The sequence below is a fragment of the Narcine bancroftii genome, chromosome 2 (genome assembly GCF_036971445.1).
Source record: "Narcine bancroftii isolate sNarBan1 chromosome 2, sNarBan1.hap1, whole genome shotgun sequence".
NCBI lineage: Eukaryota > Metazoa > Chordata > Chondrichthyes > Torpediniformes > Narcinidae > Narcine > Narcine bancroftii.
In genome coordinates, this window is record NC_091470.1 from 301,887,206 (window position 1) to 301,913,189 (window position 25,984).

The window sequence follows — 25,984 nt, forward strand, 5'->3', positions numbered from 1 at the left end:
GAAACATTAAGATTGGAGGCTGTGCCAAGGAGTTGACCAGAAGTGATGAGTTCAATGATGGCGCCTGATCCAGTGGTTTGAGTTTTGGAGGGGTCCTGTTGGAGGGGCAAATAAGAGAAGGTGTCTGAGAGTTGTCATCTTGCTTCAGCCAGATAGAGGTCAGTGTGCCAGACCACAACAGTGCTATCCTTGTCTGTAGATTCGATAGTGAGATTTGGATTGGTGCGGAGAGAGTGGAGGGCCAGGCGTTCCGAGGAGGTGTGATTGGAATGAGTGAGTGGAGTAGTGAAGTCAATATGGTTGATGTCACAGCAGCAGTTGGAAATATAAAGGTCCAAAGCAGGCAAAAGTCCAGAGCAAGGTGTTGAGTGTTCTTATGTACTTGTTCTTGTGTACTGATCAAACATGTAGTCTTTTTGAAAGATAAAAGAAATAAGGTGGACCTAATGTCATGGCAATCTACCAATTAGTATTTTGTTAATAAATCATTTGGGTCAGTGAAGTTTAGCAAACATACAATCCAATCTAATGATGAGCCCAAACTCTTGTATCATATCTGACTTGAAGTTTGTGATTTGCTAAATTCATTAAATGAGGAAGATAATTTCATGAAAAAGCCAGTTTTGTCTGCTTTAGCAGCACTGCAAATACATGGTTTTTCACCATATTTGAAATGGCAATGCAGATGGATCTTTATAAGTGGTAGTGCAGGGTTCACAAGCAAGCATGTTCAATTGTGCTTTCTTTGTTATTACCAAAATTATTAACAGCAAATTGTTCTGTGATTTTTTTTTCTCTCTTCTTCTTCAGAGCTAACTTTTTTAAGGATTCTAACTTCATTATCTTGCCCTTAGTTTCCAATGTTCTGACCAATGGTTGCCCCTCAAACAACATTATTTACTGTTATGTATTCCTGTTCTTGAAAGCTTGCAGAATGCAGATTGGTTGCTGTTTTATATAATACCACAGTGACAGTACCTTAACAGCCAATAAAGATGCTAAGTTATGAAGATAATGTGTTCTATGTTGAAATGTTCTCAGCCTGTAACTGTAAATGTTGATTTTTAGAGCGTAGAAGGATAATGACTCATAACTATTTGTGTTTACTCATCCCAAAATAACTAGTACAGTGTACAATGTTCCTCTACAAACAAGAACAGGTTGTCTGTTACATTCTACACTATGCAAAATAGTGTAGAGTACAGGATCACAATGGGAAAAAAAAATCATTTGGCACCCAGCAAGCACTTTCCCATGGTAGAGGAGTCTAGGACATGAGTGTACAACTTCAGGATAAAAGGGAGTCCATTTAAAATGGATGTGGAAAAATTTCTTTAGCCAAAAGGCCGTGAGTCTGTGGAAGTTGTTGCCACAGACAGCTGTGCAAGTGTGATTACTGAGTGTGCTTCAGGCAAAGATTAACAGGTACTTGATTAGTCAGGGTATCAAGGGTTATGGGGAGAAGGCGAGGAGTAGGGCTGAGTGGGTGGATGGATCAGCTCATGATAGAATGGTAGAGCAGACTCGATGGGCCTGCTTCTCCTATATTTTGTGAACAGGGGAAGACATCACGGGTAAGTTTTACAGAGATCAGTGGGTGCTTAGAATTCATTGTCCAGGTGGTAGTGGTGGCTGGTGCAATAGAAACTTCTAAAAGATTCTAACACAGGCACATGGATGCAAGAAAAATAGAAGATTATGTGTGTGAAGTAGTGAAGGTTTAGATTGTTGAGTAGGTTTATATAGATTGGCACAATATCATGGCTGAAGACACTGTTCTGTTCTAACGATAACACTGTTGTGATGTTCATTCAGGACTCCTTTGGCTGCAGGGAAGAAGGTGTCTTCACTGTCGGTGTGTTTTCATTAAGTCTTCTCCCTAATGTAACAGGGAGAATAGAGTGTGTCTGAGGTGTGTTGGTCTTTCCCAGGCAGCAAATGTTAAGGGAGTCAATGGAGGGGAGAGGTGTATTCAGTACAGTCTAGAGCTTTTCCCAATCTTGAGCAGAGCGGCTCCCATTCCATGCTGTGATGCATCCCTTAGTGATGCATTTGATGGTGCACCCATTGAAGTTGTTGAGGGACCAGAGGGTCATCTGAGAAAGTAGAGGCATTGTTGTACTTTCTTGACTGCCGTGTCCATATGCTTGGCTATTATTTATTTATTAATTATTCCCAAGTACTAAGTTATCTACTGCTTTGACTTCTGCACCATTAACGTGGACAGAGGTATGGATTCTGCCTGCCTCCCCTCAACCTCCTGAAGACGATGATCATCTGCATCTTATTGAATGCAGTACAAGAATTTCCTTTCTGTTGAAAACTAATCAAGTTTAAAGTTCCACATTAAAAAAAAATTAGGACAGATGTAAGGAAGCAGATGCAGAGAACTATGAATTTAAATTCAAGGAATTAAATAAATCTGGATTTTGCTTAGAGTGCTAGTCTTAGTAACAGTAACCAGGAAGTTCCTAGATTATCATTAAAATCCTGTCTGGTGCACTAATCTCCTGCAAGAAAGAAAATCATCCATACTTGCTTCGACTTCCCTCAGTTTTTATCTATTTAGAAATACAGCATGGTTACAGGCTATTTTGCCCTGCTGCCTAACACCTGTTGGTATGTTTCAAATGGTGGGAGGAACTCAGAATCCCTGGGCAAAACCCATGCCGACACAGGGAGGACATTCAAACTCCTCACAGGCAGTGTAGGATTCAAACCCTGGTCTTGAACGCTGGCCCTGTAAAGGTGTCGTGCTAACTGCTATGACAACCTGTATCTTGTGTAGAAAAATGTGTGAAATGTTTGTGCACTGAGCTGATTTTTTTTTGTTAAAAATATTAATTATGACATTTATGTACAAATTAATGAAGTACTGTTATTTCAGCAATTATACATTTTTAAAGATGGATGCTTCCATGTCCATGTTACCAGCCTGAACAGTTAGCGTTTTCCTTATGTGAAGAAAATACTGGCCAAGATTTATGAGATGGATGATGTATGTTTTTATACATCTTGGGTTGCTAGTCTACATCAAAGTTTGCTTTAGTAAGATTTGTTTTTCCCATCATCTCTCTTGAACTCCCTGTTGCCTCTGTTACCATGCAATAAATTAAACAAATTCTACACAATGAAATGCAGTTTCTTCCAGCAATGCATTACAAAGTGAGATAATTATTTACTCTGACAGGAAACTCTAACCTTATGTTGGTACCCTGGAAACTGTTGCAAGCTGTCCACAATCTTCATGTTCTATTTTCTATGAATTGAGCAGTTAGTCCTTATCCCTTTCATCTCAAGGATTGTCCTTCATTGATGTAATCTGCCTCTGAATCCCACATGCACTAGTTTCAGATTAGTGGATCCTGCTACTTCAGTGCTCTGTTGGCCGACCTGCCATTTTTCGCTTGCTGAAAGGTTCGACTGAAGACAAATATTGCTTGATATCTCCCTGCACCAGACATTCTTTTGCTGCAAGATTCAATACTACCAATCGTGCATGCCTAAAATCTCAATTCCTTCAGCCTCTTGTGCTTTCTTGTTGTCTCTAATTACGTAGGTTTTCCTATAATCAACCCGCCATCTCTTGTTTGTCTTGCTTAATAGTATGGGAGATCCATTGGTGCTTAGATAGAATTTGGGTTTTCTCTCTGAGAAAATACCTATAAATTGAAGTATTTATTTTCATGTATTGCACTTGTATTTTGCAGGTTTCTTCGTAATGTACTGTTATTGTACTGCAAAGCTGTACTAAGACCCCAGTATCCACACGAGTGAAGAGGTGTTCCGTTGCCACCATCTACTCATGCATTATTCATAGTGTAACGCATTCTAACGTTTCGTCGGTCTGCTCTGATTTCCTGATACAAGATACCATGGGAGGAGCTGTCAGTGCTGGTGAAGACAATGATGATTTAATTGACAACTTAAAAGAGGCCCAGTATATTCGTACTGAAACAGTGGAGCAAGCCTTCAGGGCCATCGATCGTGCAGATTATTATTTGGAGAGCTATAGGGACAATGCTTATAAGGATTTGGCTTGGAAGCATGGCAACATACACCTTTCAGCACCTTGTATCTACTCTGAAGTTATGGAAGCGCTCAGACTTCAACCAGGATTGTCTTTCCTGAACCTTGGCAGTGGAACGGGCTATTTGAGTACCATGATTGGCTTAATTTTAGGTAATTAATTCAATTTTACATTTTTCAGGTTCCATTTTAAAAATTGAATTCAAGTTACTAGAAGTCTGTAATATGATCTTAGTGAACATTAATATTTTGGATAATTAAATTTTACATTTTTTGTGTTCTATTTTAAAATTTGAATTCATTATTATTAGACTGATAAGATCCTAATGAGCATTAAAATTGTGAAATTAGCATTTTCTTTGCTAAGCTTTTGGTTTCTTACCATTTTAATAGGCTACTTCACAATACATGGAGCTGATGGATGGAATTCTCATGGTATTTTAGAAAGCTAGCATCTATCCAGCCATCAATCATGCCTCTAAAGCGCCCCACTGAGATTCCAGGCTGGTGTATTTTAAAAAAATAATATTACAATTCCTGGAAATAGAATAGTGTATCATAATTGAGGGCTGCAAATTGAAATATAGATTTGAAATTTGTTAACAATTAATTCAAGAACATGCTGGTATGCCATATAGAATATGGAATTACCAAGTTTGTACATGTTATAATTAAAAGAAAAACTCTCAATGCTGCAAACACTCAGGTCGTTTAGCAACTTAAGAGAAGAGAAACAATTAAAATTTACAATCTGGACTCTATCAGAACTGGGAAAGGGAGATTTTTTATTTATTTTCAACATGCTATTAGGTGATTCAGGCCATTGAAACCATGCCACCCAATTAACTTGCATTTTATTTGGGGGGGGAAGGAAACTGGAGCACCCAGGGAAACCCATGCAAGTCACAGGGAGAACATACAAATTCCTGACAGACGATATTGGATTCAAATCTGGGTCGATGCCACCATAATAACATTGCACTAACTGCTACTCTAATCATGCCATCTGAAAACCATTTAGTATCAGAGAAGATATAGGTAGATGGGTAAAACAACAGGAATAATTTTGATATGATCTGAAGTGACTTAAATTGCTATTTGGAATCCCATTATGATTTTTTTTAGTGTGTTGTGTTGATTGCAAGAGACAATAAGGGAAAACTGAGCCAAAATTGTCTCAGGCAGAAATGACTAGTAATGTTAGAAAGAAAGAGTGACTTACCTAAAGTTAGAGAGTTCTATTTTTAACCTTGAAGTTTGCATCATGCCCCAGCAAACAAATGTGATGTTATTCCTCAACATTGCATTGAGCCTCATTATAACAGTGCAGGAGGACATGGCAGATATATTAGAGTGAGATGAGGAAATAAAGTATCAGGTGACCAGAATCAGAGGGTTATTCCTGGAGGCTGAATGCAGGTTGTCTGCAAAATGATCTCACAATCTGTGTATATTTCACCAATGCACACTGACTGTAGCATTCTAGTTGTGGGGAAAATGCAAGTGAATTTCTGGTGCCACTCGAGATATCTGGTTCCTGCATAGTGGGAAGTTGAGGTGAAAATGTGTACTTTTTGCAGTTGCAGAGGAGAAGGTCACAAGTTGGTGGGAATAGAAAAGCAGACTTGGGAGTTCCAAAGGAAGGAAACTCTTAGAAATGCTAAAAGGAAGTAGATACATGTTTGGTTGTCGGACATTGGTGGATCTGGCAGAAATTGTGAATGAACTGTTGTAAACAGAGGCTGGTAGGGTGGCTGAGGATTAAGGAAACTCTGTACCTGTTCTCCCCAGGATGATAAGAAGGAGAGCAGTATTTGGGAAATGTGTAACATGTGGTCCAACATGATCCACTATGATTGAAGGGAAGCCATGGTTCAAGAGCCATAGCTCTTCCATAAGTTACATGTAACATTGACAAAGAAGCATGGTGGTTTTCTAACTACCATTTTGTTATTTATTCCCATCTTATGATAGGCATTCCCTTTGTTCTACCTATCCCTTTGCACCTACTCTTCCCTGAAAAATAACTTCTTTTATCCCCCAGTTCTGATGAACGGTTTAGGAGGTAAAACTTTTAACTGTTTCTCTTTCCACAGATGCTGCCTTACTGGTGTGTTTCCTGCAATGTATTTATTCCAGCATCTTCAGTTATTTTTGTTTTGGATTTCAATTTATTGTTGTGAAAATTATAGAATTTTGATATTTTTAATGTTTTTTTTGTCCATTTATGGGCAAAATCTTTGTAATCATGAAATGAATTTGGTTTTTTCAAGCCATGATTCACCATGTGCATATGATGTCATTCCTCATCCAATGGTCCAAAAGGACCATTGGATGAAGGAACATTGGACACCAATTATCTTGGGGATATTCCCAGGGAAACATTGTCTTAAACCTCCAGGTGTTCAGGTAAGTTGCAAAATTATTATCCTCCTCCCAATCTGTCACAACAATGGGGTTTCTGGGCATCAAACACTTATCTAATTCCATTATACAGGTTTCACATAAAGATGAAGATGCTGTTTGGCATATTCACGGTTTTATATTGGTAATTAATGCTTAGTGAATAGGATGTAATCTGTTTTCCATGCCTCATGAGGCCTACTTTAACTTCATCATCCTTAATATTTATAAATTTGTAATTTGTACAACTTCTAACAAACATGGAAATTTTGTTATAAAATTTAATTCCAGCAAAGAGCATTGAATAAGAATCACATTTTTTCCTGATTTTTAGTGTTATTCTACTTACGAAATTCTAACTGTTTTGTGTTATTAATTGAATTTGTGAGTTGTAATATTTTTTAAAAATTGTAATTGCATAATATATTAAGATGGAGTAACAATAATACTACCATTTTAATTTTTTTCCCATTGGGACATTCAAAGTGTCAACAGCAGCGCGGTTAGAAATCTACAGTACCTCCATTCCTTGTTGATTTGTTGTACTGTATTTTGAAATTGAATCCTATCCAATGAGTTTTGATAATGGAAAACCAGAAAAAGATGCAACATTCATATAGACAAAAGTCCAGGTTGATAATGTGTATCATAGTTTTTTGAATGCTCAGAAACAATATTTGAAATGATATTTGTCTGCTCATGTAGTGGACTTTAATTTGTTTGCTTAGGATATTAACATTTTACATCATGGTTTGTGCAGTGGTTCATGCCTGTGACCAGAATTCAAATCCTGTGCTCTCTGTGAGAAGATTGTACATTCTTTGCAATACTGAGTGGGGTTTCTCTCCCCCCCCCCCCCCACTCCAAAAAAACATAATGGGGTTTGTGGTTTATTGGTATACTTGGGCAGCACAGACATATATATATATTATATATATATTATATATATATATATATATATATATATATAAAAAAAAAGACAAATCATCTCAGATTTGTAAGAAAGTATAGGTACTAATGTTCCTTTTTCACAGTTGTCTCGATGTGCCATTTCCAGGAGAGACCCTCTGTTTTTTGGACACCGGGAACTTGAAGGTACTAACCCCCCTCCACCTCCGTCCCATCAATGTAGATGGGTTTGTGATTCCTTCAGCCTTTCCTTAAAATCTTGTTGATGTTGTAGCAAGATTGTTGTTCTGGCACCACCTAACCAGATTCTCAATTTCCATTCTTTATCATTTCTCATTATTCAACCAGTAGCAGTGATGTAATTAGCAATCAATTTGCAGCCAAACTTGGATACTCAGTTGTGAGTGTCTGTGGAAGGGGTGGCAACCTTCTTATAACTTGTATTCCACCTTAAGTATTCCCTATGCCGTAAGTGCTTTGTCTCTAGTAAGGGATTGCTTAAGGTGGCAATGGGAGTTGAAAGAAAAAGTTTGAAAACCACTGTTTAAATCATATCTCATTGACTTTTTATGTGCACGGTTTCATAACTCCAAAGGAAATGGGCCAATGACCATTTTTCTCAAGCAAAATATTTTGGTAACAATTGAGGTTGTTCTCAACCTTCCCATTCACATTCCATGTTAAGCAATCCCTTACCAAGCACAGAGCACCGATGGCATAAGGAATACTTGATTTTGAGTGAGTTTTTTATTTAAAAAAAGGTACCCCAGAGCAGAGGACTAAGCACACGACCTGTGTTGATGATTAGTGAGAAAGGGGTGAGGCTGCTGATGAGGAAAGAGAGGATCCAGTTTTAGAGAGAGGAGTCTCAAATCCCTTAGTTTAATCAAGCTTTGCTGGTATGATGGTGTTGAACGCTGAGGTGTCATTAATGAACAGTCTGATGTAGGTGTTCTTATGGTCCAGGAGATTTAACACAGAGTTGAGAGTGAGCAAGATGGCATCTGCTGTTAATTTGATGTGACATTAGGCAAATCGAAGTGGGACAAAGTCTTTCCTGAGATAGGAGTTGATAGGCACTTGAAGCATTTCACTAAGGTAGATGTAAGCATGAAAATCATTGAGACAGGCCACTACTCTTGGTCACCAATATAATGGGCCTTTTGGGGACCTCAGACCTTAGTAGCGAGAGATAGATAAATGTATGCAAAATCTCCAGCCACTGAGTCGATGCGTGTTTTAAGGTTGTGTCCACTTGCACCTCCTGAGCCAGATGGTTTTTGAGTATTTATTATCCTGAGCATTCTTTTCATGCCACTCAGATAATGGGAGCTATGGGGGTCACATGAGAATACATTGCTTTCCCTTTTGAAGAGAAGTAATCACAGTGAATGATGCTACCTTGTTTCATCTTTCTGAATGTGATGGTTTGCAAGATCTGCCACAGCTGCTGAGTGTCTGTCTGAGACTCTAGTTTGATCTGGAATTGCCTTTTTGCTTTGATAATGTACCTAGTCTTTCTGTAGATTTCTGAATTGGTCTTCCATCAGTTTGCAGATCTCTTTGTTCATCCATAGCTTCTGGTTAGGATACATCCAAACAGTCTTAGTTGGAACTCACCAGTCCATGCATTTCTTGATAAACTTACTAACCTCTGTGGCATATTCATTCATATCTGCTATCAGGTCCTTGAATATGTCCAAACCATCTTTGTACACTCTTCCCTACTATGCACTGTTGATAAATGAGGTTTGACATTTTGGTAAGATAAATGGTGTTGCCTATTACTTGAAAAACAAATGTTTAAATTAAGGAGAAGAACAATAGAATCTAATGGGAGCAGGAGTATGTTATTTGATTGTTTTGAGCCTGCTCTATCATGGGTAAAGATCCAAATATAATTTTCCATTCCTGCATTCTCCCCATATCCATATAACCCTTTAAAACTATTAACTTTGATAATTTTGATTCAATTCCTTTCTATGATAGAGAATTCCATGGATTTATTGTTCCCTGGGAGAATACATTTCCATATTAAATGGTTTATCCGTTATCTTTGTGACTTCTGGTTCTGAAATGTTCAAAGTAATCCATCTTGCCTCCAATCCTGGTTAAAAAAAAAACATTGAGGCTCTCTCTCCATCTTCTAAACTCTCACGAATATGTGCCTAATTGGGCCCAATTTCTCTCCACATATTTATTCTGTCATCTCAAAAATCAATCTGGTGAATGGAATTAAGTTGATGGATAAAATTAACATGCTATAATAAAGTATCAGTGTACTTCCAATGAGCACATTTTAAATTTTCTCTTCTTTGGATGGACCATGCTATAGATTATTATGTACAATTCTAGTGATAATAATATTCAATATGAGAATTTGTGTTGAAGATGATGACCAAAACATATTTATATCTTGCATTTCTAGTATTAGAACAAGATTAACATTTTCACTTGGCTGAGGGTAATTTAACTTCAACAACTTGTGAAACTGCTTCTACTCACTTTTCGCCACTTCTGAAATATGTAGAAATTTACTGCACAAGATGTGGTAATTTAATCTATTACATGCTACCTTCTCTGCAATTGCAATATTGAACTTGGCTTGGCTTTTTGATTCTATGAAGTACCTTGTGATATTGCTGTACTTCAGAAGCAGTCAAGTTCTCTTTAATCCCTTGGAAAAAGAGAATTCTGATGTCAACACCTGATTATTTGGATTCTATGCAAAGATGATTGATAAGATACAGACCCTAATTGTTGAAAATATATTTGAAACCTGTCACTGCATTTTTTTTAGGGCACTATTAAATTGTACAAAGCTGCTGTTTTTTACCTGTACAAAACCCGCAGGGCATTTGCAAAATATCTGAAGCTGGAGTCGATTTTATTATCCTGTCAGACGATTTGCTTGTGCAATCTAGGCTTTACTTTGTATTTAATTATTAAAATAAAACCTTGAAGACTGTTCTGATCTATGGAATCTTTCAACCAAAACTTAAATCAAGAGATTTTTTAAAAGTTAACATGAAAGTGCAGATGATTGCACAATATTACAGTGTATTAATTGCCTGAATACACCTGAGATTGTTTGATCTCAGAGGCCTAAGCAGGCCTCAGGACTGGTCAGTACTTGGAGGGGAACACCAGGCGCTTTAGGGTGCTGGACAAAGTGGCGACTCTCAGTCTGTCTTATGGTAGACAAAGGTTCAAGGGTTTCATTTATGTTGAATTGTAAATGTAATGACAATAGTGGAACCTTTAGCTAATGATGTGGAACCAGAGGTTATAGTTGATAAAGACAACAGATTTCCTACTTTCAAAGACCTCGTGAACCAATTGGAATTTATGATGATTGGACAGCTCCATGGCCAGTTTTTGACAGGTGGAAAACTAATACCAGCTGCCACCGTGAATTTGAATGTGATTTCCAGTTTATTCTTCTTTGGCTTGGCTTCGCGGACGAAGATTTATGGAGGGGTAAAGTCCATGTCAGCTGCAGGCTCGTTTGTGGCTGACAAGTCCGATGCAGGACAGGCGGACATGGTTGCAGCGGTTGCAAGGGAAAATTGGTTGGTTGGGTTGGGTGTTGGGTTTTTCCTCCTTTGTCTTTTGACAGTGAGGTGGGCTCTGCGGTCTTCTTCAAAGGAGGTTGCTGCCCGCCGAACTGTGAGGCACCAAGATGCACGGTTTGAGGCAATATCAGCCCACTGGCGGTGGTCAATGTGGCAGGCACCAAGAGATTTCTTTAGGCAGTCCTTGTACCTCTTCTTTGGTGCACCTCTGTCTCGGTGGCCAGTGGAGAGCTCGCCATATAACACGATCTTGGGAAGGCAATGGTCCTCCATTCTGGAGATGTGACCTACCCAGCGCAGGTTCATCTTCAGCAGCGTGAATCCACATTTATAATCAGCATGTTATTGTGCCAGCATCACCACCTTCTTGTTTTAGGCATTTCAGACAAATTTCCTTAATTTCTGGAATTTTCCCTATTTCTCACTTTGGTAAGCATTTATTCTGGATTAACTTCTGGATCTTGTAGTTTCTAGAATTAATATTTTTTGCACGATTTGCCTTGCAGCAATCTCCTGCATCTCAGAAAATAGGAACCACTCTGACCAATTATCTTATGGGCACAAAACAAATGTCTGAGGGATGAAAGTGCAACTTTAATGTAAATATGTAAAACAAAACCTGGATTTTCCTGTCTTGGTAATCCTTGATTTTTGGGAAATATGTAAAGAACAATTTTTACAAATTCTACCCAGCGATTGCTGCAAACTTAAAACTGATGTAGCTATTTCCTTCTCCCAGCACTCTTCCTCTTTTTCTGAAGTGAATGATCTGGTGATTGCAAAAAAATAGTACTAATTCTATCTCAAGATTTAGGAATGTAACATAAGCAGTAGAATCTTGTGGTACACTAGAAAGAAAACTCTTAAGTCTGCTTTGTCATTCATTAAGTTCATGGCTGATTGCTTGCCTCATCCACTTTTTATTTCTCTTTAGTCTCGACTTCCACTGAGTTCTTTTGTATACAGTAATCTAAGGATCTCTGCCATCAGCAATCCAAGTAGCCACAATATTGTTGAGTTAGAGGATTCTTTGTAAAATAACTCACTTCATCTTCCTGCTAAATGGTCAAGTCTTTATCTTGTGACTTATTCCTATAGTTCTTGACTTTCAAACTGAAGAAAAACATTTTTTTGTCATACCCATCCATTAATCCTTAAACCTTTGAAATATGTCACGAGTATTTTTTGACAAAGACATAGAATTGCCTGCTAGAAATCAAAAACCACCAGAATGCCTTAACATTACGGACAATTCCAAGTGCCTCACAGGACAAAATTTAACATCATTTGAAACATTAGGGTAAAACATTTATAAAGAAACTCATAGGTAAAATTCTCTCCCCGGTTAACTGTGCAGCTATTCGGAACCCTTTGATTGGTAGTTGACTAAATTAATGTACATTATGATTTACTTCAATACATAATGGCTCATTGCCTCATGAAGTGCCCTACAATTGATTAAAATTGAGGAGAATAACAACTTTGAATAATTGTTCTCTATTGCATTCAAGAATACTAAATAAGTTCCTGTCAATTGGGACCTTTCTGGGGTGGGGGAAGAAAAGAATAGTACTCTGTACAGCTCGATCTGGTTCTAGCAAGAATTGTCAGGAAAGAACTATAAATTTCAGAGAATCCTATCCAGGGTGAACCCACACAATGCAGCAGGATCAGAAAATATACAAGGCCGGGGACTGAAGGACCGTACTGACCAACCTACGGAGGACCTTGTGGAGATCTTCCACATGTCACTGCTGCAGTCCATTGTCCCTGCAGGTTTCAAGGTAGCCACCACCATCCTGGTAGCATCACAGTGTGGTATGATTGCTGTAAAGTATCGGAACGGAGGTCAATTCACAAAGCCATTAAAAAAAGCAGAGTGGATTACTTGGGTCTCTCATTTCCTCCCATCCCCCATCAACGTGATGAAGTGGGATCGTTGTTTAAAGAGAGCTTGTAAAATCTGTGAGGATTCCTCCTACCCCATATACATCATCTTTCTGCGACTCTCTGTGAAAGAGATACAGAAGTATTAGAGCCTGATTCACCAGGCTGTGAGACCTGCTGAATTGCTAAAACATCTCCTTGTGGCTCTACATTTATGTATAATGTTTATTTTTAACCTATACAAGACATGTATAGAAGTTCTGTGTATCTCTATATGCAAAGTTTGTATGTATATTATGTCAGCATTAACAATGGCGTGAAGCAAGGCTGTGTTCTCGCACCAACCCTCTTTTCAATCTTCTTCAGCATGATGCTGAACCAAGCCATGAAAGACCCCAACAATGAAGACTCTGTTTACATCCGGTACCGCACGGATGGCAGTCTCTTCAATCTGAGGCGCCTGCAAGCTCACACCAAGACACAAGAGAAACTTGTCCGTGAACTACTCTTTGCAGATGATGCCGCTTTAGTTGCCCATTCAGAGCCAGCTCTTCAGCGCTTGACGTCCTGCTTTGCGGAAACTGCCAAAATGTTTGGCCTGGAAGTCAGCCTGAAGAAAACTGAGGTCCTCCATCAGCCAGCTCCCCACCATGACTACCAGCCCCCCCACATCTCCATCGGGCACACAAAACTCAAAACGGTCAACCAGTTTACCTATCTCGGCTGCACCATTTCATCAGATGCAAGGATCGACAATGAGATAGACAACAGACTCGCCAAGGCAAATAGCGCCTTTGGAAGACTACACAAAAGAGTCTGGAAAAACAACCAACTGAAAAACCTCACAAAGATATGCGTATACAGAGCCGTTGTCATACCCACACTCCTGTTCGGCTCCGAATCATGGGTCCTCTACCGGCACCACCTACGGCTCCTAGAACGCTTCCACCAGCGTTGTCTCCGCTCCATCCTCAACATCCATTGGAGAGCTTACATCCCTAACGTCGAAGTACTCGAGATGGCAGAGGTCGACAGCATCGAGTCCACGCTGCTGAAGATCCAGCTGCGCTGGATGGGTCACGTCTCCAGAATGGAGGACCATCGCCTTCCCAAGATCGTGTTATATGGCGAGCTCTCCACTGGCCACCGTGACAGAGGTGCACCAAAGAAAAGGTACAAGGACTGCCTAAAGAAATCTCTTGGTGCCTGCCACATTGACCACTGCCAGTGGGCTGATAACGCCTCAAACCGTGCATCTTGGCGCCTCACAGTTTGGCGGGCGGCAACCTCCTTTGAAGAAGACCGCAGAGCCCACCTCACTGACAAAAGGCAAAGGAGGAAAAACCCAACACCCAACCCCAACCAACCAATTTTCCCCTGCAACCGCTGCAACCGTGTCTGCCTGTCCCGCATCGGACTTGTCAGCCACAAACGAGCCTGCAGCTGACGTGGACTTTTTACCCCCTCCATAAATCTTCGTCCGCGAAGCCAAGCCAAAGAAAGAAAGATTGCACAGTTTTTGCATCATAGACCAGAGAACACAGTTTCATCAGGTTGTACTGATGATAAAGAAACTTGAAATATGAATTATTTACATGTGAAAATAATTCTTTGGCTTCAGAAAAACCAAAATCTGGCTTCGATGTTGATTTAAAAAAAAAAAATTAAGAAGCAAAATAATCTAGAGAAACATAGAAAAAAATGCAAGCACGATATGATTAGCATTTTAATCTTTATTCTACCTTCAATGCTAGCATTTTGAGTGAATGTACTATTGAATTTTTATGTTGACCAGTGTCTGTAAATTTTCAATCATGAGATCTAGAGATATTTATTGAAGAGTGTTTTATAAACATTTAAAGAGTTGAAGTGAGCTAGCAAATGAACAATTGCAGGATGACGTGTGATATCTAATGGATATCATCTTCCATTTTAAAAGTGTACAACTGTCTTCCCAAGATCTTTCTAATAACTAGATCAAGTTAGATCTGTGTGCAGATGTCTCTTTTCTGAATATTGTAGTTAACTAACTTGTACATTATCAAATTGTGGCTGCCAGGAATTGGGTATTTTGGCTTTTCTGAGTGGCTTCCCTGAATAATCCCTGAGTTTTATAATGGTGAATTTAAATTTTTAGTATTCTTAAATATGCATGTTCATTATCAGAGACTTTACAAATTATAATTACCTAATCAATCACCAGATCTCAATTTAAACATGTACAAATACTACTTGAGATAAAAGTTGTACAATACATTCACTCACCATATCAGTATTGAAGGTAGTATTAAAATATTAAAATGCTAATCATATTGTGCTTGACCCTAATTGCCTCTAATTTAAATAAAGTTATGGTTCAGCCCTATTATAAGATGGGAGATTGCATGCAACACTGAGCATCCCTGATGTGGTTTGTGGATGAAAAATGCCGTCTTTGGAATAAAACGCAAAGATCAGCAGACACTGTGATTGCAGTAAAAACACAAAAACTGTTGGAGAAACTCAACAGGTCGAGCACCATCCATAGGAGGTAAAGATATATAACCAATGTTTTGGGCCTGACCCCTTCTTTGAGGTAGAAGGGCACAGGCCCAAAATATTGGGTATAGATGTGTGTCCTGCTGAGTTCCTCCAATATTTTTGAGATTTTTTTGCTCTTTTTAGAAGTCAATAATGTTAAATTCATCTGTTATTATTTTGCATATCACTGGGGAAAAGTAAAAATCCCCATTTAGATTTGTAAGATATTTTAAGCTGCCTTCATATGGCAGAATATATTTTAATTTTTATCTAACGATTACTTTGACTTGCATTTTGATCTAGTCCATTATTTACTGATTAAGAAATGCCGAGCTTATATTGTGACTGAGCCTCCAAAGGCGTTATGACTGTGGCAATGAAATATATACATTAAAAATGGGATATTTAATACATCTTTAAATCCATATGCAGTATTTCTTTTGTTTTACTTTTCTGCTTAGTATTTATTGCAAGAATCCCTTCCTTGGGTTACTTTTGAAGCTGATCAACACCCACTGTGAAATGTTTTAAATTTCAGCAAAAGTCTGACAGTTTTGCATATTTAGCTTTGTGATGGTCCATAAATTCAGGACAAGTATTAACGCAGAAATGCTGGAGCAACTCGGCAAGTGTTGGAGTGTCTTTAGGAGGCAAAGATGTATAAAGCCAACATTTTGGGCCTGACCCCTTCTTCAAGGATTTTACTACAATCACACCATCTGCAGACTTTCGTATTTCACATAAATTCAGGACACTGAATTTTCTACACAACTGATAGCACAGCCAGAATGACGGTAACTTTGACTTGTAATAATATCTTGCGATTTTCTAGAATTTACATGGGAAATGTGCCTGTTGAACGAACCTGTGCCAGTCTGCAAAGCAGAGGCAAATTTTGGGTTGTTGAATTTTTTTAAAAATTTGACTGTAATTTTAATATACTTACTAATTTATAATGTTCTGTTTGCTTTCACCATATTTTAAAAATACAATAGTATTTTAATAGCATTTAAATGTTTGAATGCCAAATGTATTTCTCTGGGATTTATGTTTGGAAGTTACCCTTTTTTTTGGTTAGCTCATGCTTGATTGAAAGGTAAGGATGGGTTTAATTGTTAGGTAAGCAACTTGAGATGACTCTTGGACTTTCTGATGGGCTTTTTGTACACTAAGAACGTTGCTGGCATTGTAGCTTGTTTTTATGCAAGTAGTCTGTCCACCAATTGAGGAAGATTTGATTTTTGATAAAATTGAATGTAAAATCTCCTATAAATATCTCAAGAATGTGGAAATGCATTTGTTCTGCTTCTACTGAGTGGAGGTACTCTAATCATTTAAAAATATTTGTAGAAATACTTTTTAAATACTTTCCCAATGTCATGACAAAGGCAGCAAACTCCCTTAGCAACTGATATCCTTAAAGATTTTTATTGCATACATAAATATAAGACCGCTAATGTTGTACCCTTGTTGAAAAATGACAGTAGTGATGAGCTTGGAAATTACAAGCTGGAGAACCATACATCAATAATATGGAAGTTGTTGGTGAAGATTGAGGGACCCAGTTTATTTTCACTTAAAGGCAGGGAAAGAATAGGAGGAGTCAGTAAGGTTGAGTGGGGAATTATGTCTTACAAATCTGCTCTTTGAGGAGCTAACTTAAAAAAAAATAAAGACAGAAGATCTAATTTACATGGATTTTGTTAGGTTTATGATGTCGACTGGTCCATACTGGACCTTAAGTTGAAGGCAGAGGGTAATGACAGATAAATATTCCTCTGACTGGAAATTTGTAACAAATGCATGGAATAGTGCTGGACCTTTGGTTTTTTTTTGTCATATATAAATGACTTGTGTGAGAGTATATGCGATGAGTAAATTTACAGATGATACGAATACAGGTGAAGTCATATAATGTTGACAATGTTCTTTGCCACAGCAGAACTTAAATCAGCTGAATAGTTGAGCAAACCAGTAGCAAATGAAATTTAATCCAGATATGAAGTAATGTACTTTGGGGTAAAGGGTTTAAATTCTATTAGGACATGTAGAGGAAATGCCTGGGACTTTGAGAGGATTAATGTACAACAAGACCTTGGGGAACAAATTCATAGCTCACTAAGTGAATAGAGTATAGAAAAAGTATTTAGAATGCTTGACTTCATAGGCCAATGCAATGAGTGGAATAATTTGGAATCCTATTGCAGTTGTACAAAACATTGGTTAGACAGTACTTAGTATTGTGTCCAGTTCTGTTCCTCACAGACCAGCAATGATGTGATAGCAATAAAGAGTCATGGAGTCGAGGCAAATGGCATGGAACGTGTTGACCCTTACCATTGGCATTCTGGGTTAGTTCCAATGCCTGCATTTGGCCCACAACTGTTCCTGACAATGTTTCTGTCCAATTGTCTTTTGAATATTGTAATTGTATCCAGTTCTACACCCCTTTGGCAGTTTGTACCAGAGAGCCTCTGAGTAAAATGTTGCCTCTCAGGTCTCTCTTAGATCTCCTCTTTCTCCTCTTACACCTATTCCTTCTAGTTCTATAACCAGGATGTGAGTATTCAATTTATTCATGCCCTTCACAACTTCTACATATCTCTATAAGGTCACCCTCATCCTCCATGCTCTAGGGAATAAAGACCCCCTGCCTCTCCCTTTAATGAGGCTTGAAGCCCTGGCAACATCCTGAGTGCAGAAGAGAATCACCAGGAAGTTGCCTGGAATGGATTGCTGCTCTTATACCAAGAAAGTGGATAGTCTGAGATTATTCTCACTGGAATTTAGGAGGCTTAAGGGTAACCTTCATGATTTTTAAGCTGAGGGCCATAATATAGATAGTCCTAACCTATTAGCCAGATCAGGGGAGCCTAGAACTAGAAGAAACAGTCTTAATGTAAGACAGGAGATCTGCAAGGTACATTTTTCACTGAGGGTGTTGGATGTATGGGGAAAAAAAAAGACATATGAATGATATGAACAAGGTGGACTGACAGGGCCAAATTCTTGGTCTATAAGCTTCTATGATTTTGTTTTTTTTAAATTAAAATGTATTTCAATTTCAATTCTGGCTCAGCATCAAAAACTCTTCTAATTACATTTCCTGAATCCTATTAAAATATTAATTTCCAGATGATCATTAATTCCACTTGTGTCATTTTTTTAGTTTATCCTGATAATTACTGCATGATAATTCCATGTTCTCTTAAACATAATCTGCAATTTATTAAAATAAAAATATTCCTGTGAATTGATATTCCAGTAAAATATTAATGTTTCAGTGAGGTTTTCAGAGTGGAAATTCAGAAGGTGGTGGTGGTGGTGGGGACGGGGGGGACGGGGAGGGAGGTGGTAGGTGGTGAATGAGTGGTGTATTGTATCCTAAATTTGCTTGCCAATGACAGAAATAAGGATTAAGAAGACTGTCAATCATTAGCTCTTGAATAAAGTTTCCAAATATGCTGAGATTGGAGGAAATAGATTAAAATTGAACTTCAGCTTGCTGTAGCATCTGGGTACCAAATAATTGGGATGTCAGAAGACTATGGCACCAACTTCACTTGTACCTTGGATATGCTTGGAAAGCAGTATGAGAGAAGCTGGGAAAACTGAGTAACCTATTGGAAGTGGAAATCTATGTAACACATTGAATTTGTTTACAAGCATTCTTGTAAATGAGTCTGGATGAATTTCTGAAAAGGTGTTTAATAATAAAGTGAAATTCCTTTAGAGAATTATAATCTGATTGCAGTGATAATCTAAGATTATTTACCCTTTCACATCCATTATAAAGCTGTAAAAACAGAATATTTCTTGTACTAAGGTGGTTATTTGTAATTCTTTTGCTTTTTAGGTCCTTTTGGGATTAACCATGGAGTTGAGATTCATGCAGATGTGGTAGATTATGCCAGGGAAAAGTTGGATAATTTTATTAAAAAAAGTGACAGCTTTGATAAGTAAGTATAGTGTGCATTGTACTTGCTTTCAATAGCTTCTTCTCAAGGCTTAAAATTTGAATTTCTATCTTATTTTTCCAAATCTTGGATTTACATGCAGCCCCTGTGTAGATTTTCAGCAGATCGTTTTTCACTTAATTTGGTATTCGTAGAAATGTTGATTACATTTTAAGAAATATTGAAGAAGCGTTATGTTATGGAATTAAATCGGCTTATTGACTCGCTTAGACCTATCAAATACAATTATCCTGTGCCATATGAATTTTGTCCTGAAATAAAGACTTGAAACCACAATAAAGCCTTCAGATGAACTAGAGTAACAGTGATAGCACTGAACATGCTATTCAGACACTACCATTGTGACTCAAAAGTTTAATTCATAAATTTGAATTGATAGAGGGAAGAATTACAGCAATTTCATAAATTGACTTAAATCATTTAATGACCATTATCATCTTTATCCTTCAAATGTTGTCACAGTGGCCACAAGAGCTTAAACACAGACCAGCCTAATAGCAGTTTAAAAATGTGACATCAATTTCATAGGTTGCTAATATTAGAAGACAAGCTGATTGAGTCTGATCTCTCTAATTCATGAAAGTTGTTGAAAATAAGGAATGGCAGAGCATTTTGGCTAAGTAGGATGTCCATATAAGTGGGGAAATTAGGGATGCTTTCAGTAACCGAAACAACTGCATGTGTCAGTAATATCTCCAGGAACTCCGTGTTTTGGAGCTCGAACCGTGGCTGGCATCCATGGCACATCTACAAGGCTGAGAATGTTGCGAGTGGCATGTTAACAGGGCAATCCCACCACAGGTAGTGTGCAGTCAAATTGGGAAAGGGTGTCTGCCAAGCAGACTTGCAGTGGGAGAGGGGTTGTAGAATGTGCTGAGTATATCTCCCTCACAAGATGCATTTGCCATTTTTTAATGTTGGAAAGTCATGGTGCCTTGAGAGACTGCAGTCAGAGCCACAAGTATAGCACTATGGATATCTCAGCTGCAGGGGAGGGAGGGCAAAATGTGATTCAATCATAGAGAGATAGATGGGTGTTTCTGTGGTCACAGGGACTGTATATTGTTTTCCAGGTGCCAGGGTCAAGGATGTAACTGGTCGCTGAGCATCCTGAAGTTGGAAGGGTGAACCTGTAATCTATATTAGTACCAGTGATGTAGCATGTGGGGGGAAAAAATTAAAAAGCAAGATTTTGCAGGTAGTAATCTTGGATTGCCTTCAATTCCATGATCTAGTGCATACAAAATTAAGATAAACTAGAAGAAAGCACTGGTGGAATGATGGTTATCCGATTGGGATTGGTTTTCAAAGAACCAGGATAATTGAGTTACTGTATATTCACTAGTTCAATAACTGGTGGAGAGCTACAGGGATTGGTCCCAAGGCATAGATTATTATCACCATATTCCAGGGGTGGGTTAGCACACATGAGTAGGATACCAAGAACTTGCAAAGGGATATAGAGAGGTTAAATGACTGGGTAAAAAATTGATAGTGTAAGGTGAGAAAACTTCAACTTTAAAAGGAATAAACAAAGTATTATTTTAGATGGCAAGATTTCAAAATGTCTTATAAAAGCATCTGGGTGTCCTAGAGCATGAAACAATGTGCAAGTGCCGCAAGTAAAAGGGGTATGGAGGATAAAGATCAGGAGGTTTTCATGCAACTTAAAAGATTTTGGGGAGATTCCACCTGGACTACTTACAATTTTGATCTCCATATTTGTGGATGTGCATTGGAGGCAGTGAAGGTTCGCTCGGTTGATTCCTTCAACGAAGGAGTTGATGTATCAAGAAAGTTTAAGTTCATTGAAGTTTGGAGGAATGAGAAGTAACCTTACTAAATACAAAAATCTGAGGATTCAAAGAGTAAATGTAGAGAGAATTTTTACTGAGAAGGTATCTGGAACTAAGAAAGATTCAGAATAAGATGAAGATGAGGAATTTCTTGAAATTCAATAGGCCAACGAGCCATGGAGCAAAAGTCATTTGGAGTGTTGGAAAGTGGTGTTGAGGCCCAGGTTGCATCAGCCATGATTTTATTGAATGGTGACGACGAGAGGAGCTGATGATCTTACACTTGTGCCTGTTTATGATATTTTAACTTATTGTCCTGAGCTGTGGTACCTGGCAGCCAGTGGTTCGGAGTGAAATTGCAAGATATTAACATTGTGGACTTGCATGAATATGGCTGAAAGGCAGGTGTCTGATTTAAGTTAGAGGTCAGATACCAAACTGTTTGATTTCTACCTCATTGCTGAACTTGCAGTGGAGTACAGTGGCTGAACACTGATGTTCTCAAGAGGCTTCAGATGTATGAATTATTTTTTTAAAAAGCTATTGACAGCTGGTCTCTTCACTCTCAGCCTACTCTGCTTTACTAGGTTCCTTTTGGTTTCATCAAACATGTACAAATCTAGCCAGCAGAAAGTATCATGTAGGTCAGCTTGTTCACATATCCAAATCCAGAAGTTAGTGTGGCTGGTGATAAGTTTGAGCTGTGTGTTGTCCAAGAGTTCTGAAACATTGAACTACTTTTAAATAAAGCTCAAAATGAAATTGTATTCATTGTGGGTGCAATTGTATCCACAATGCCTATAAAATGCATTTATTGTATTGAAACTTTTGGGCAATAGAGTAAAAATCACACTGATCTTTAAAACTGTCAATTAGAAATGTTATTCCAATGAATTTTGGTTCTCATTTGGAATCACTTTTTCGAAATGACAACTGTGATGAAATGCTTTATGGGCAAAAAAAGAGGAATTGCTGTAGTCTTCAATTTGAGTTAAAAAAAAAGTTTCCAACAAGGTTGTGTTTCTGAAACAATTTGAAGTTATTTTCTTTAATTATCAAATAGTATTAAGTGGAATTTGTCATGCTTCTCCAAAAGAACCTATGCCCAGAAAGTAGCTGTACTTTTCTAATATAAAGTAATATAATAATGTACATTTACAATAATATCCTGTGATGTAATGAATACTCTAAAAGAGTTTTAAATTAATCAATGTTTTAGTAATAAACATGGAAACTTTCATTTTTTATTCTACCTTTCAATTTGTAAAGCATTAATTTGTGGTTGCTTAAAATTAGATGAGGTTGTTTGACATTTTTCTGTATCATCAAATTTGATGCAGACATCTTGAGCTATATTTTGAAGTATTTTTATACTGTTACTTCCCAAAGAGAATGCGATTAATAAATGTAACAAGGGATGTAGAAAATTGAAATTGGAAAAACTACTGCAGTAATTATCAGAACAGGTTCAGATCATTCTACAACTTCCAGGTTTTTGGTTTATATAGAAAACCCGAAAGTGGCTTTGATTTTTTTTCTGCGTATTCAGCTGCTTCTTTCACATTATTTTTGAATCAGACAACCAGCCCTGTTTCAATGAAGAGAATAAAGGGAGTGCCAGTCACAGTGAATGACATGCCTAAAAGTAGGTTGCAAACTGCCAATGCTGTGAACACAGGAATGCAATATTATAAACAATGGCAGAGCATGCTATAGCTGAAGTCGAGTGATCTTCTAACTGATGACTTGGATCCGATTTGTGAATTTTTGTGAACAGCAGGAGAACAAATTTCCTTTGCTTGTGAAAGTAAGGAAGAGTCATAACAGAATCTTGGACAAATGGAGCATTTGCAGCAACTTTGGCCATGAGCATTACTGATGAGTCATCTCTGTCTTGAAGTCCTCACAATCAATAATTGCAATATTTCAGCCAATTGAGTTCACTTCATACCAGATCAATAGATACTATGAATTTAACAATAGTTTGGATGCATACTTGCACTGCAAAATAATCTGTTCTTTTCACTAAATTAGTTTATTAGAAGTTAAAATACCATTATCTGCCTAATTGAAAAAAAAATTGTACAGGTATATTCTGTCTGTGAAAGGCAGGGTGAACTAATTCAGCCATCCAATTACTTTTCCACTAGCCTACACTTAAATGTTAATGAAGTGATGCAAGTTAATATGTGACTTTGAATTCTGCATGAACCATCATGCTCCAGGCATTAATCTAATCAAGGACAAGGTACAATTCTGAAAGTAGCATTTGCCAGCATGTAGCATCAAATAGGCATAACATTTTGTGGAAACCTTTCTGCTGACTTTGATTGTGCTTGTTTCATCAATATGCAGTGATAGGTAATCAGGAGTTGGTGAGTCACGATTCTATAATTTTGAATGACCTACAAATAAAGATGTGAACAAGAGGACCAGCTGGGAGAATGGCCCACCCTAGAATTAACTAATGTATGGATAACAGTTTTGCCTGCATGCAGTGAGGAAGGAAGGATGGGAGTTGGTGATTTTTCAGGCACACATGGAACTAGCTGGTTGATAGTATGGCTATAAGGTCCAAAATTCAACCCCTGGTAAGTAAGTCTGAATTTGGGTATCCAGGAAAAAAGAACACAATCGGTGATTAGAAATTTGGAAGTTAGGATGAAGCCAGGTTACAGGCATTATCCAGACAAGAACACAGAATAAAGCTAATGCAGGAAAAGGATAGGACCATTTCAATGAAATGGAGTAAGAAGGGTTCTTCCCACTTTATTGTATTTCTGGATGCATTTTGAGTTCCACACAATCAAAACTAGAGGAGTTATGAGTGCCTTGTCCCATTTTTTCATAATTTTAAACATAACTATATAGTGTTTTAATGTTTTCTAATAGAAAGAGACCTTTTCTCTGCAAGTCCAAATGTTTTTTTTTCTTTGTATCCAATGAATCTGAAAATTTAATATAATAAAAAATGTATGTGATTCCTAAAGCTAATTAATTTTAGATATTCTAATATGTTGAATCATGGTGCAGGATCTCAGCAGCTGTTGAAGTTCCTATTGTCCAGCAGTTTTTAGAATGAATCCAAATCTCCTTGTTCTGATATTCTTTCCTGCCTTCCCCGCCCCTCTCTACCCCATGAAAGCAAGACTTGATGGACTCCATTAAGAAACTACCCACAATGTATGTCTTGGCAGTGCTCACTTACAGACCTGCACAAATTGGCATGATAGTTGACTCTTGAGTGTTTGCATAACCAACAATTTTATTATAGCTATAGTATGCTAAATTTAGCATAAATTTATTAATTACCATTTACTTTGTTCATGAATTATAGAAGTGCTCCTGATGATTTAGAGCAGGGGTTCCCAACCTGGGATACATGTACCCCCCCAATGGTACATTTGCATTTTTCAGGGGGTGCATTGGGTCTGAGAGAATCACCACTACTGTACAATACATGGTGGTGAAATCTGCAGTCAGATTGCACAGTGTCGTGTTTTTTTTTTAATCCTTAATTTTCAGGGGAACACGGGAACCTATAAAAATGCCCAAGGAGTACAGAGGAACAAAAAGGTTGGGAACCCCTGATTTAGAGATTAATAATTCATCTGTAAAATGAGAATTGCATATAGTTTACGTTGTGTAATCCTAATGATGCGCTTGTATCAAGCAAGAGTTGTTTAATGTTTTTATATTATAGGTTTGAATTCTGTGAGCCAGTTTTTGTGGTAGGGAACTGCATAGATGTCTTGTCAGACAATCTTCAATATGATCGTGTTTATTGTGGAGCTGGAGTCCAAAAAGATCATGAGAATTATATGAAAATTTTTCTGAAAGTTGGTGGAATTCTTGTTATGCCAATGGAAGATCAGGTACTGTATCATTTAAAGCAGTAAGTTGTACATGTTACATTGACTTTCTTATCCTGTCACATCAAGATTCACATCAATGGGTCATTCATTTGCCATTGAAGTTCTGTTCTAGCCCTCACTAATAGATCAAAAGTTTGATCTGAGATTAATTTGATCAGTCCCAAGCTAACTCCCATCAGAAATGGCTGTAATGGAAAACATTTAATTCCTTTCGCTCAATCATATCCCTGAAATTGAGTAGAGAATTAGACTATTCATCCCTGATGCAAACAGTACCTGCTTGAAAAAATAACAAAAAAAAACAAATGTTTCTTTATTTTGGCATTACCAAATTTCTAATTTTGAATCTATTTGCTTGTATGTTTTTGTATTTGTTCTATCTGTGTGTGGATTAATGTGGTACAAGGACTGCCTAAAGAAATCTCTTGGTGCCTGCCACATTGACCACCGCCAGTGGGCTGATAACGCCTCAAACCGTGCATCTTGGCGCCTCACAGTTCGGCGGGCAGCAACCTCCTTTGAAGAAGACCGCAGAGCCCACCTCACTGACAAAAGACAAAGGAGGAAAAACCCAACCCCAACCAACCAATTTTCCCCTGCAACCGTGTCTGCCTGTCCCGCATCGGACTTGTCAGCCACAAACGAGCCTGCAGCTGACGTGGACTTTTTACCCCCTCCATAAATCTTCGTCCGCGAAGCCAAGCCAAAGAAGAAAAAGAAAATAAATTTTCTTTGCAAAGGAGTACAGTTTTTGTTTGAGGAACAAAAGCTGTAGGTGCTGGAATCTTAAGTAGGCAAAGAATTGCTGGAGGATATCAGCAGATCAGACAGTATTAAAGAACCCATGATATAATGGGAAACATATTAGCATGGGTAGAGCATTGGCTATTGGCAGGAAGCAGAGTCAGAATACAGGGATCATATTCTGGTTGGTTGCTAGTGGTGTTTCACAGGGGTCAGTGTTGGGGCTGCTTTTTATGATTGGATATAGACTGAATGGCTTGTGGCCCAAG

General features: G+C 38.0%; 1 protein-coding gene across 14 annotated transcripts in view; it reads left to right on the forward strand.

The window, feature by feature from the left end:
* pcmtd1 (protein-L-isoaspartate (D-aspartate) O-methyltransferase domain containing 1) overlaps positions 1–25,984 on the forward strand; it is a 54,422-nt gene that overhangs the window by 14,838 nt on the left and 13,600 nt on the right. For 9 of the 14 annotated variants that reach the window (XM_069921521.1, XM_069921508.1, XM_069921514.1 and 6 more), the window contains exons 2-4: positions 3,711–4,182; positions 19,180–19,282; positions 24,800–24,971. In XM_069921521.1, the coding sequence (XP_069777622.1) occupies positions 3,876–4,182; positions 19,180–19,282; positions 24,800–24,971 (582 nt within the window). In that variant the 5' untranslated portion in view covers positions 3,711–3,875. Of the gene's footprint in view, positions 1–858; positions 1,426–1,467; positions 1,575–1,597; positions 1,856–2,887; positions 3,049–3,710; positions 4,183–19,179; positions 19,283–24,799; positions 24,972–25,984 lie in introns of those variants that run through there. The other 5 variants (XM_069921511.1, XM_069921509.1, XM_069921520.1 and 2 more) reach the window with 5 other exon arrangements.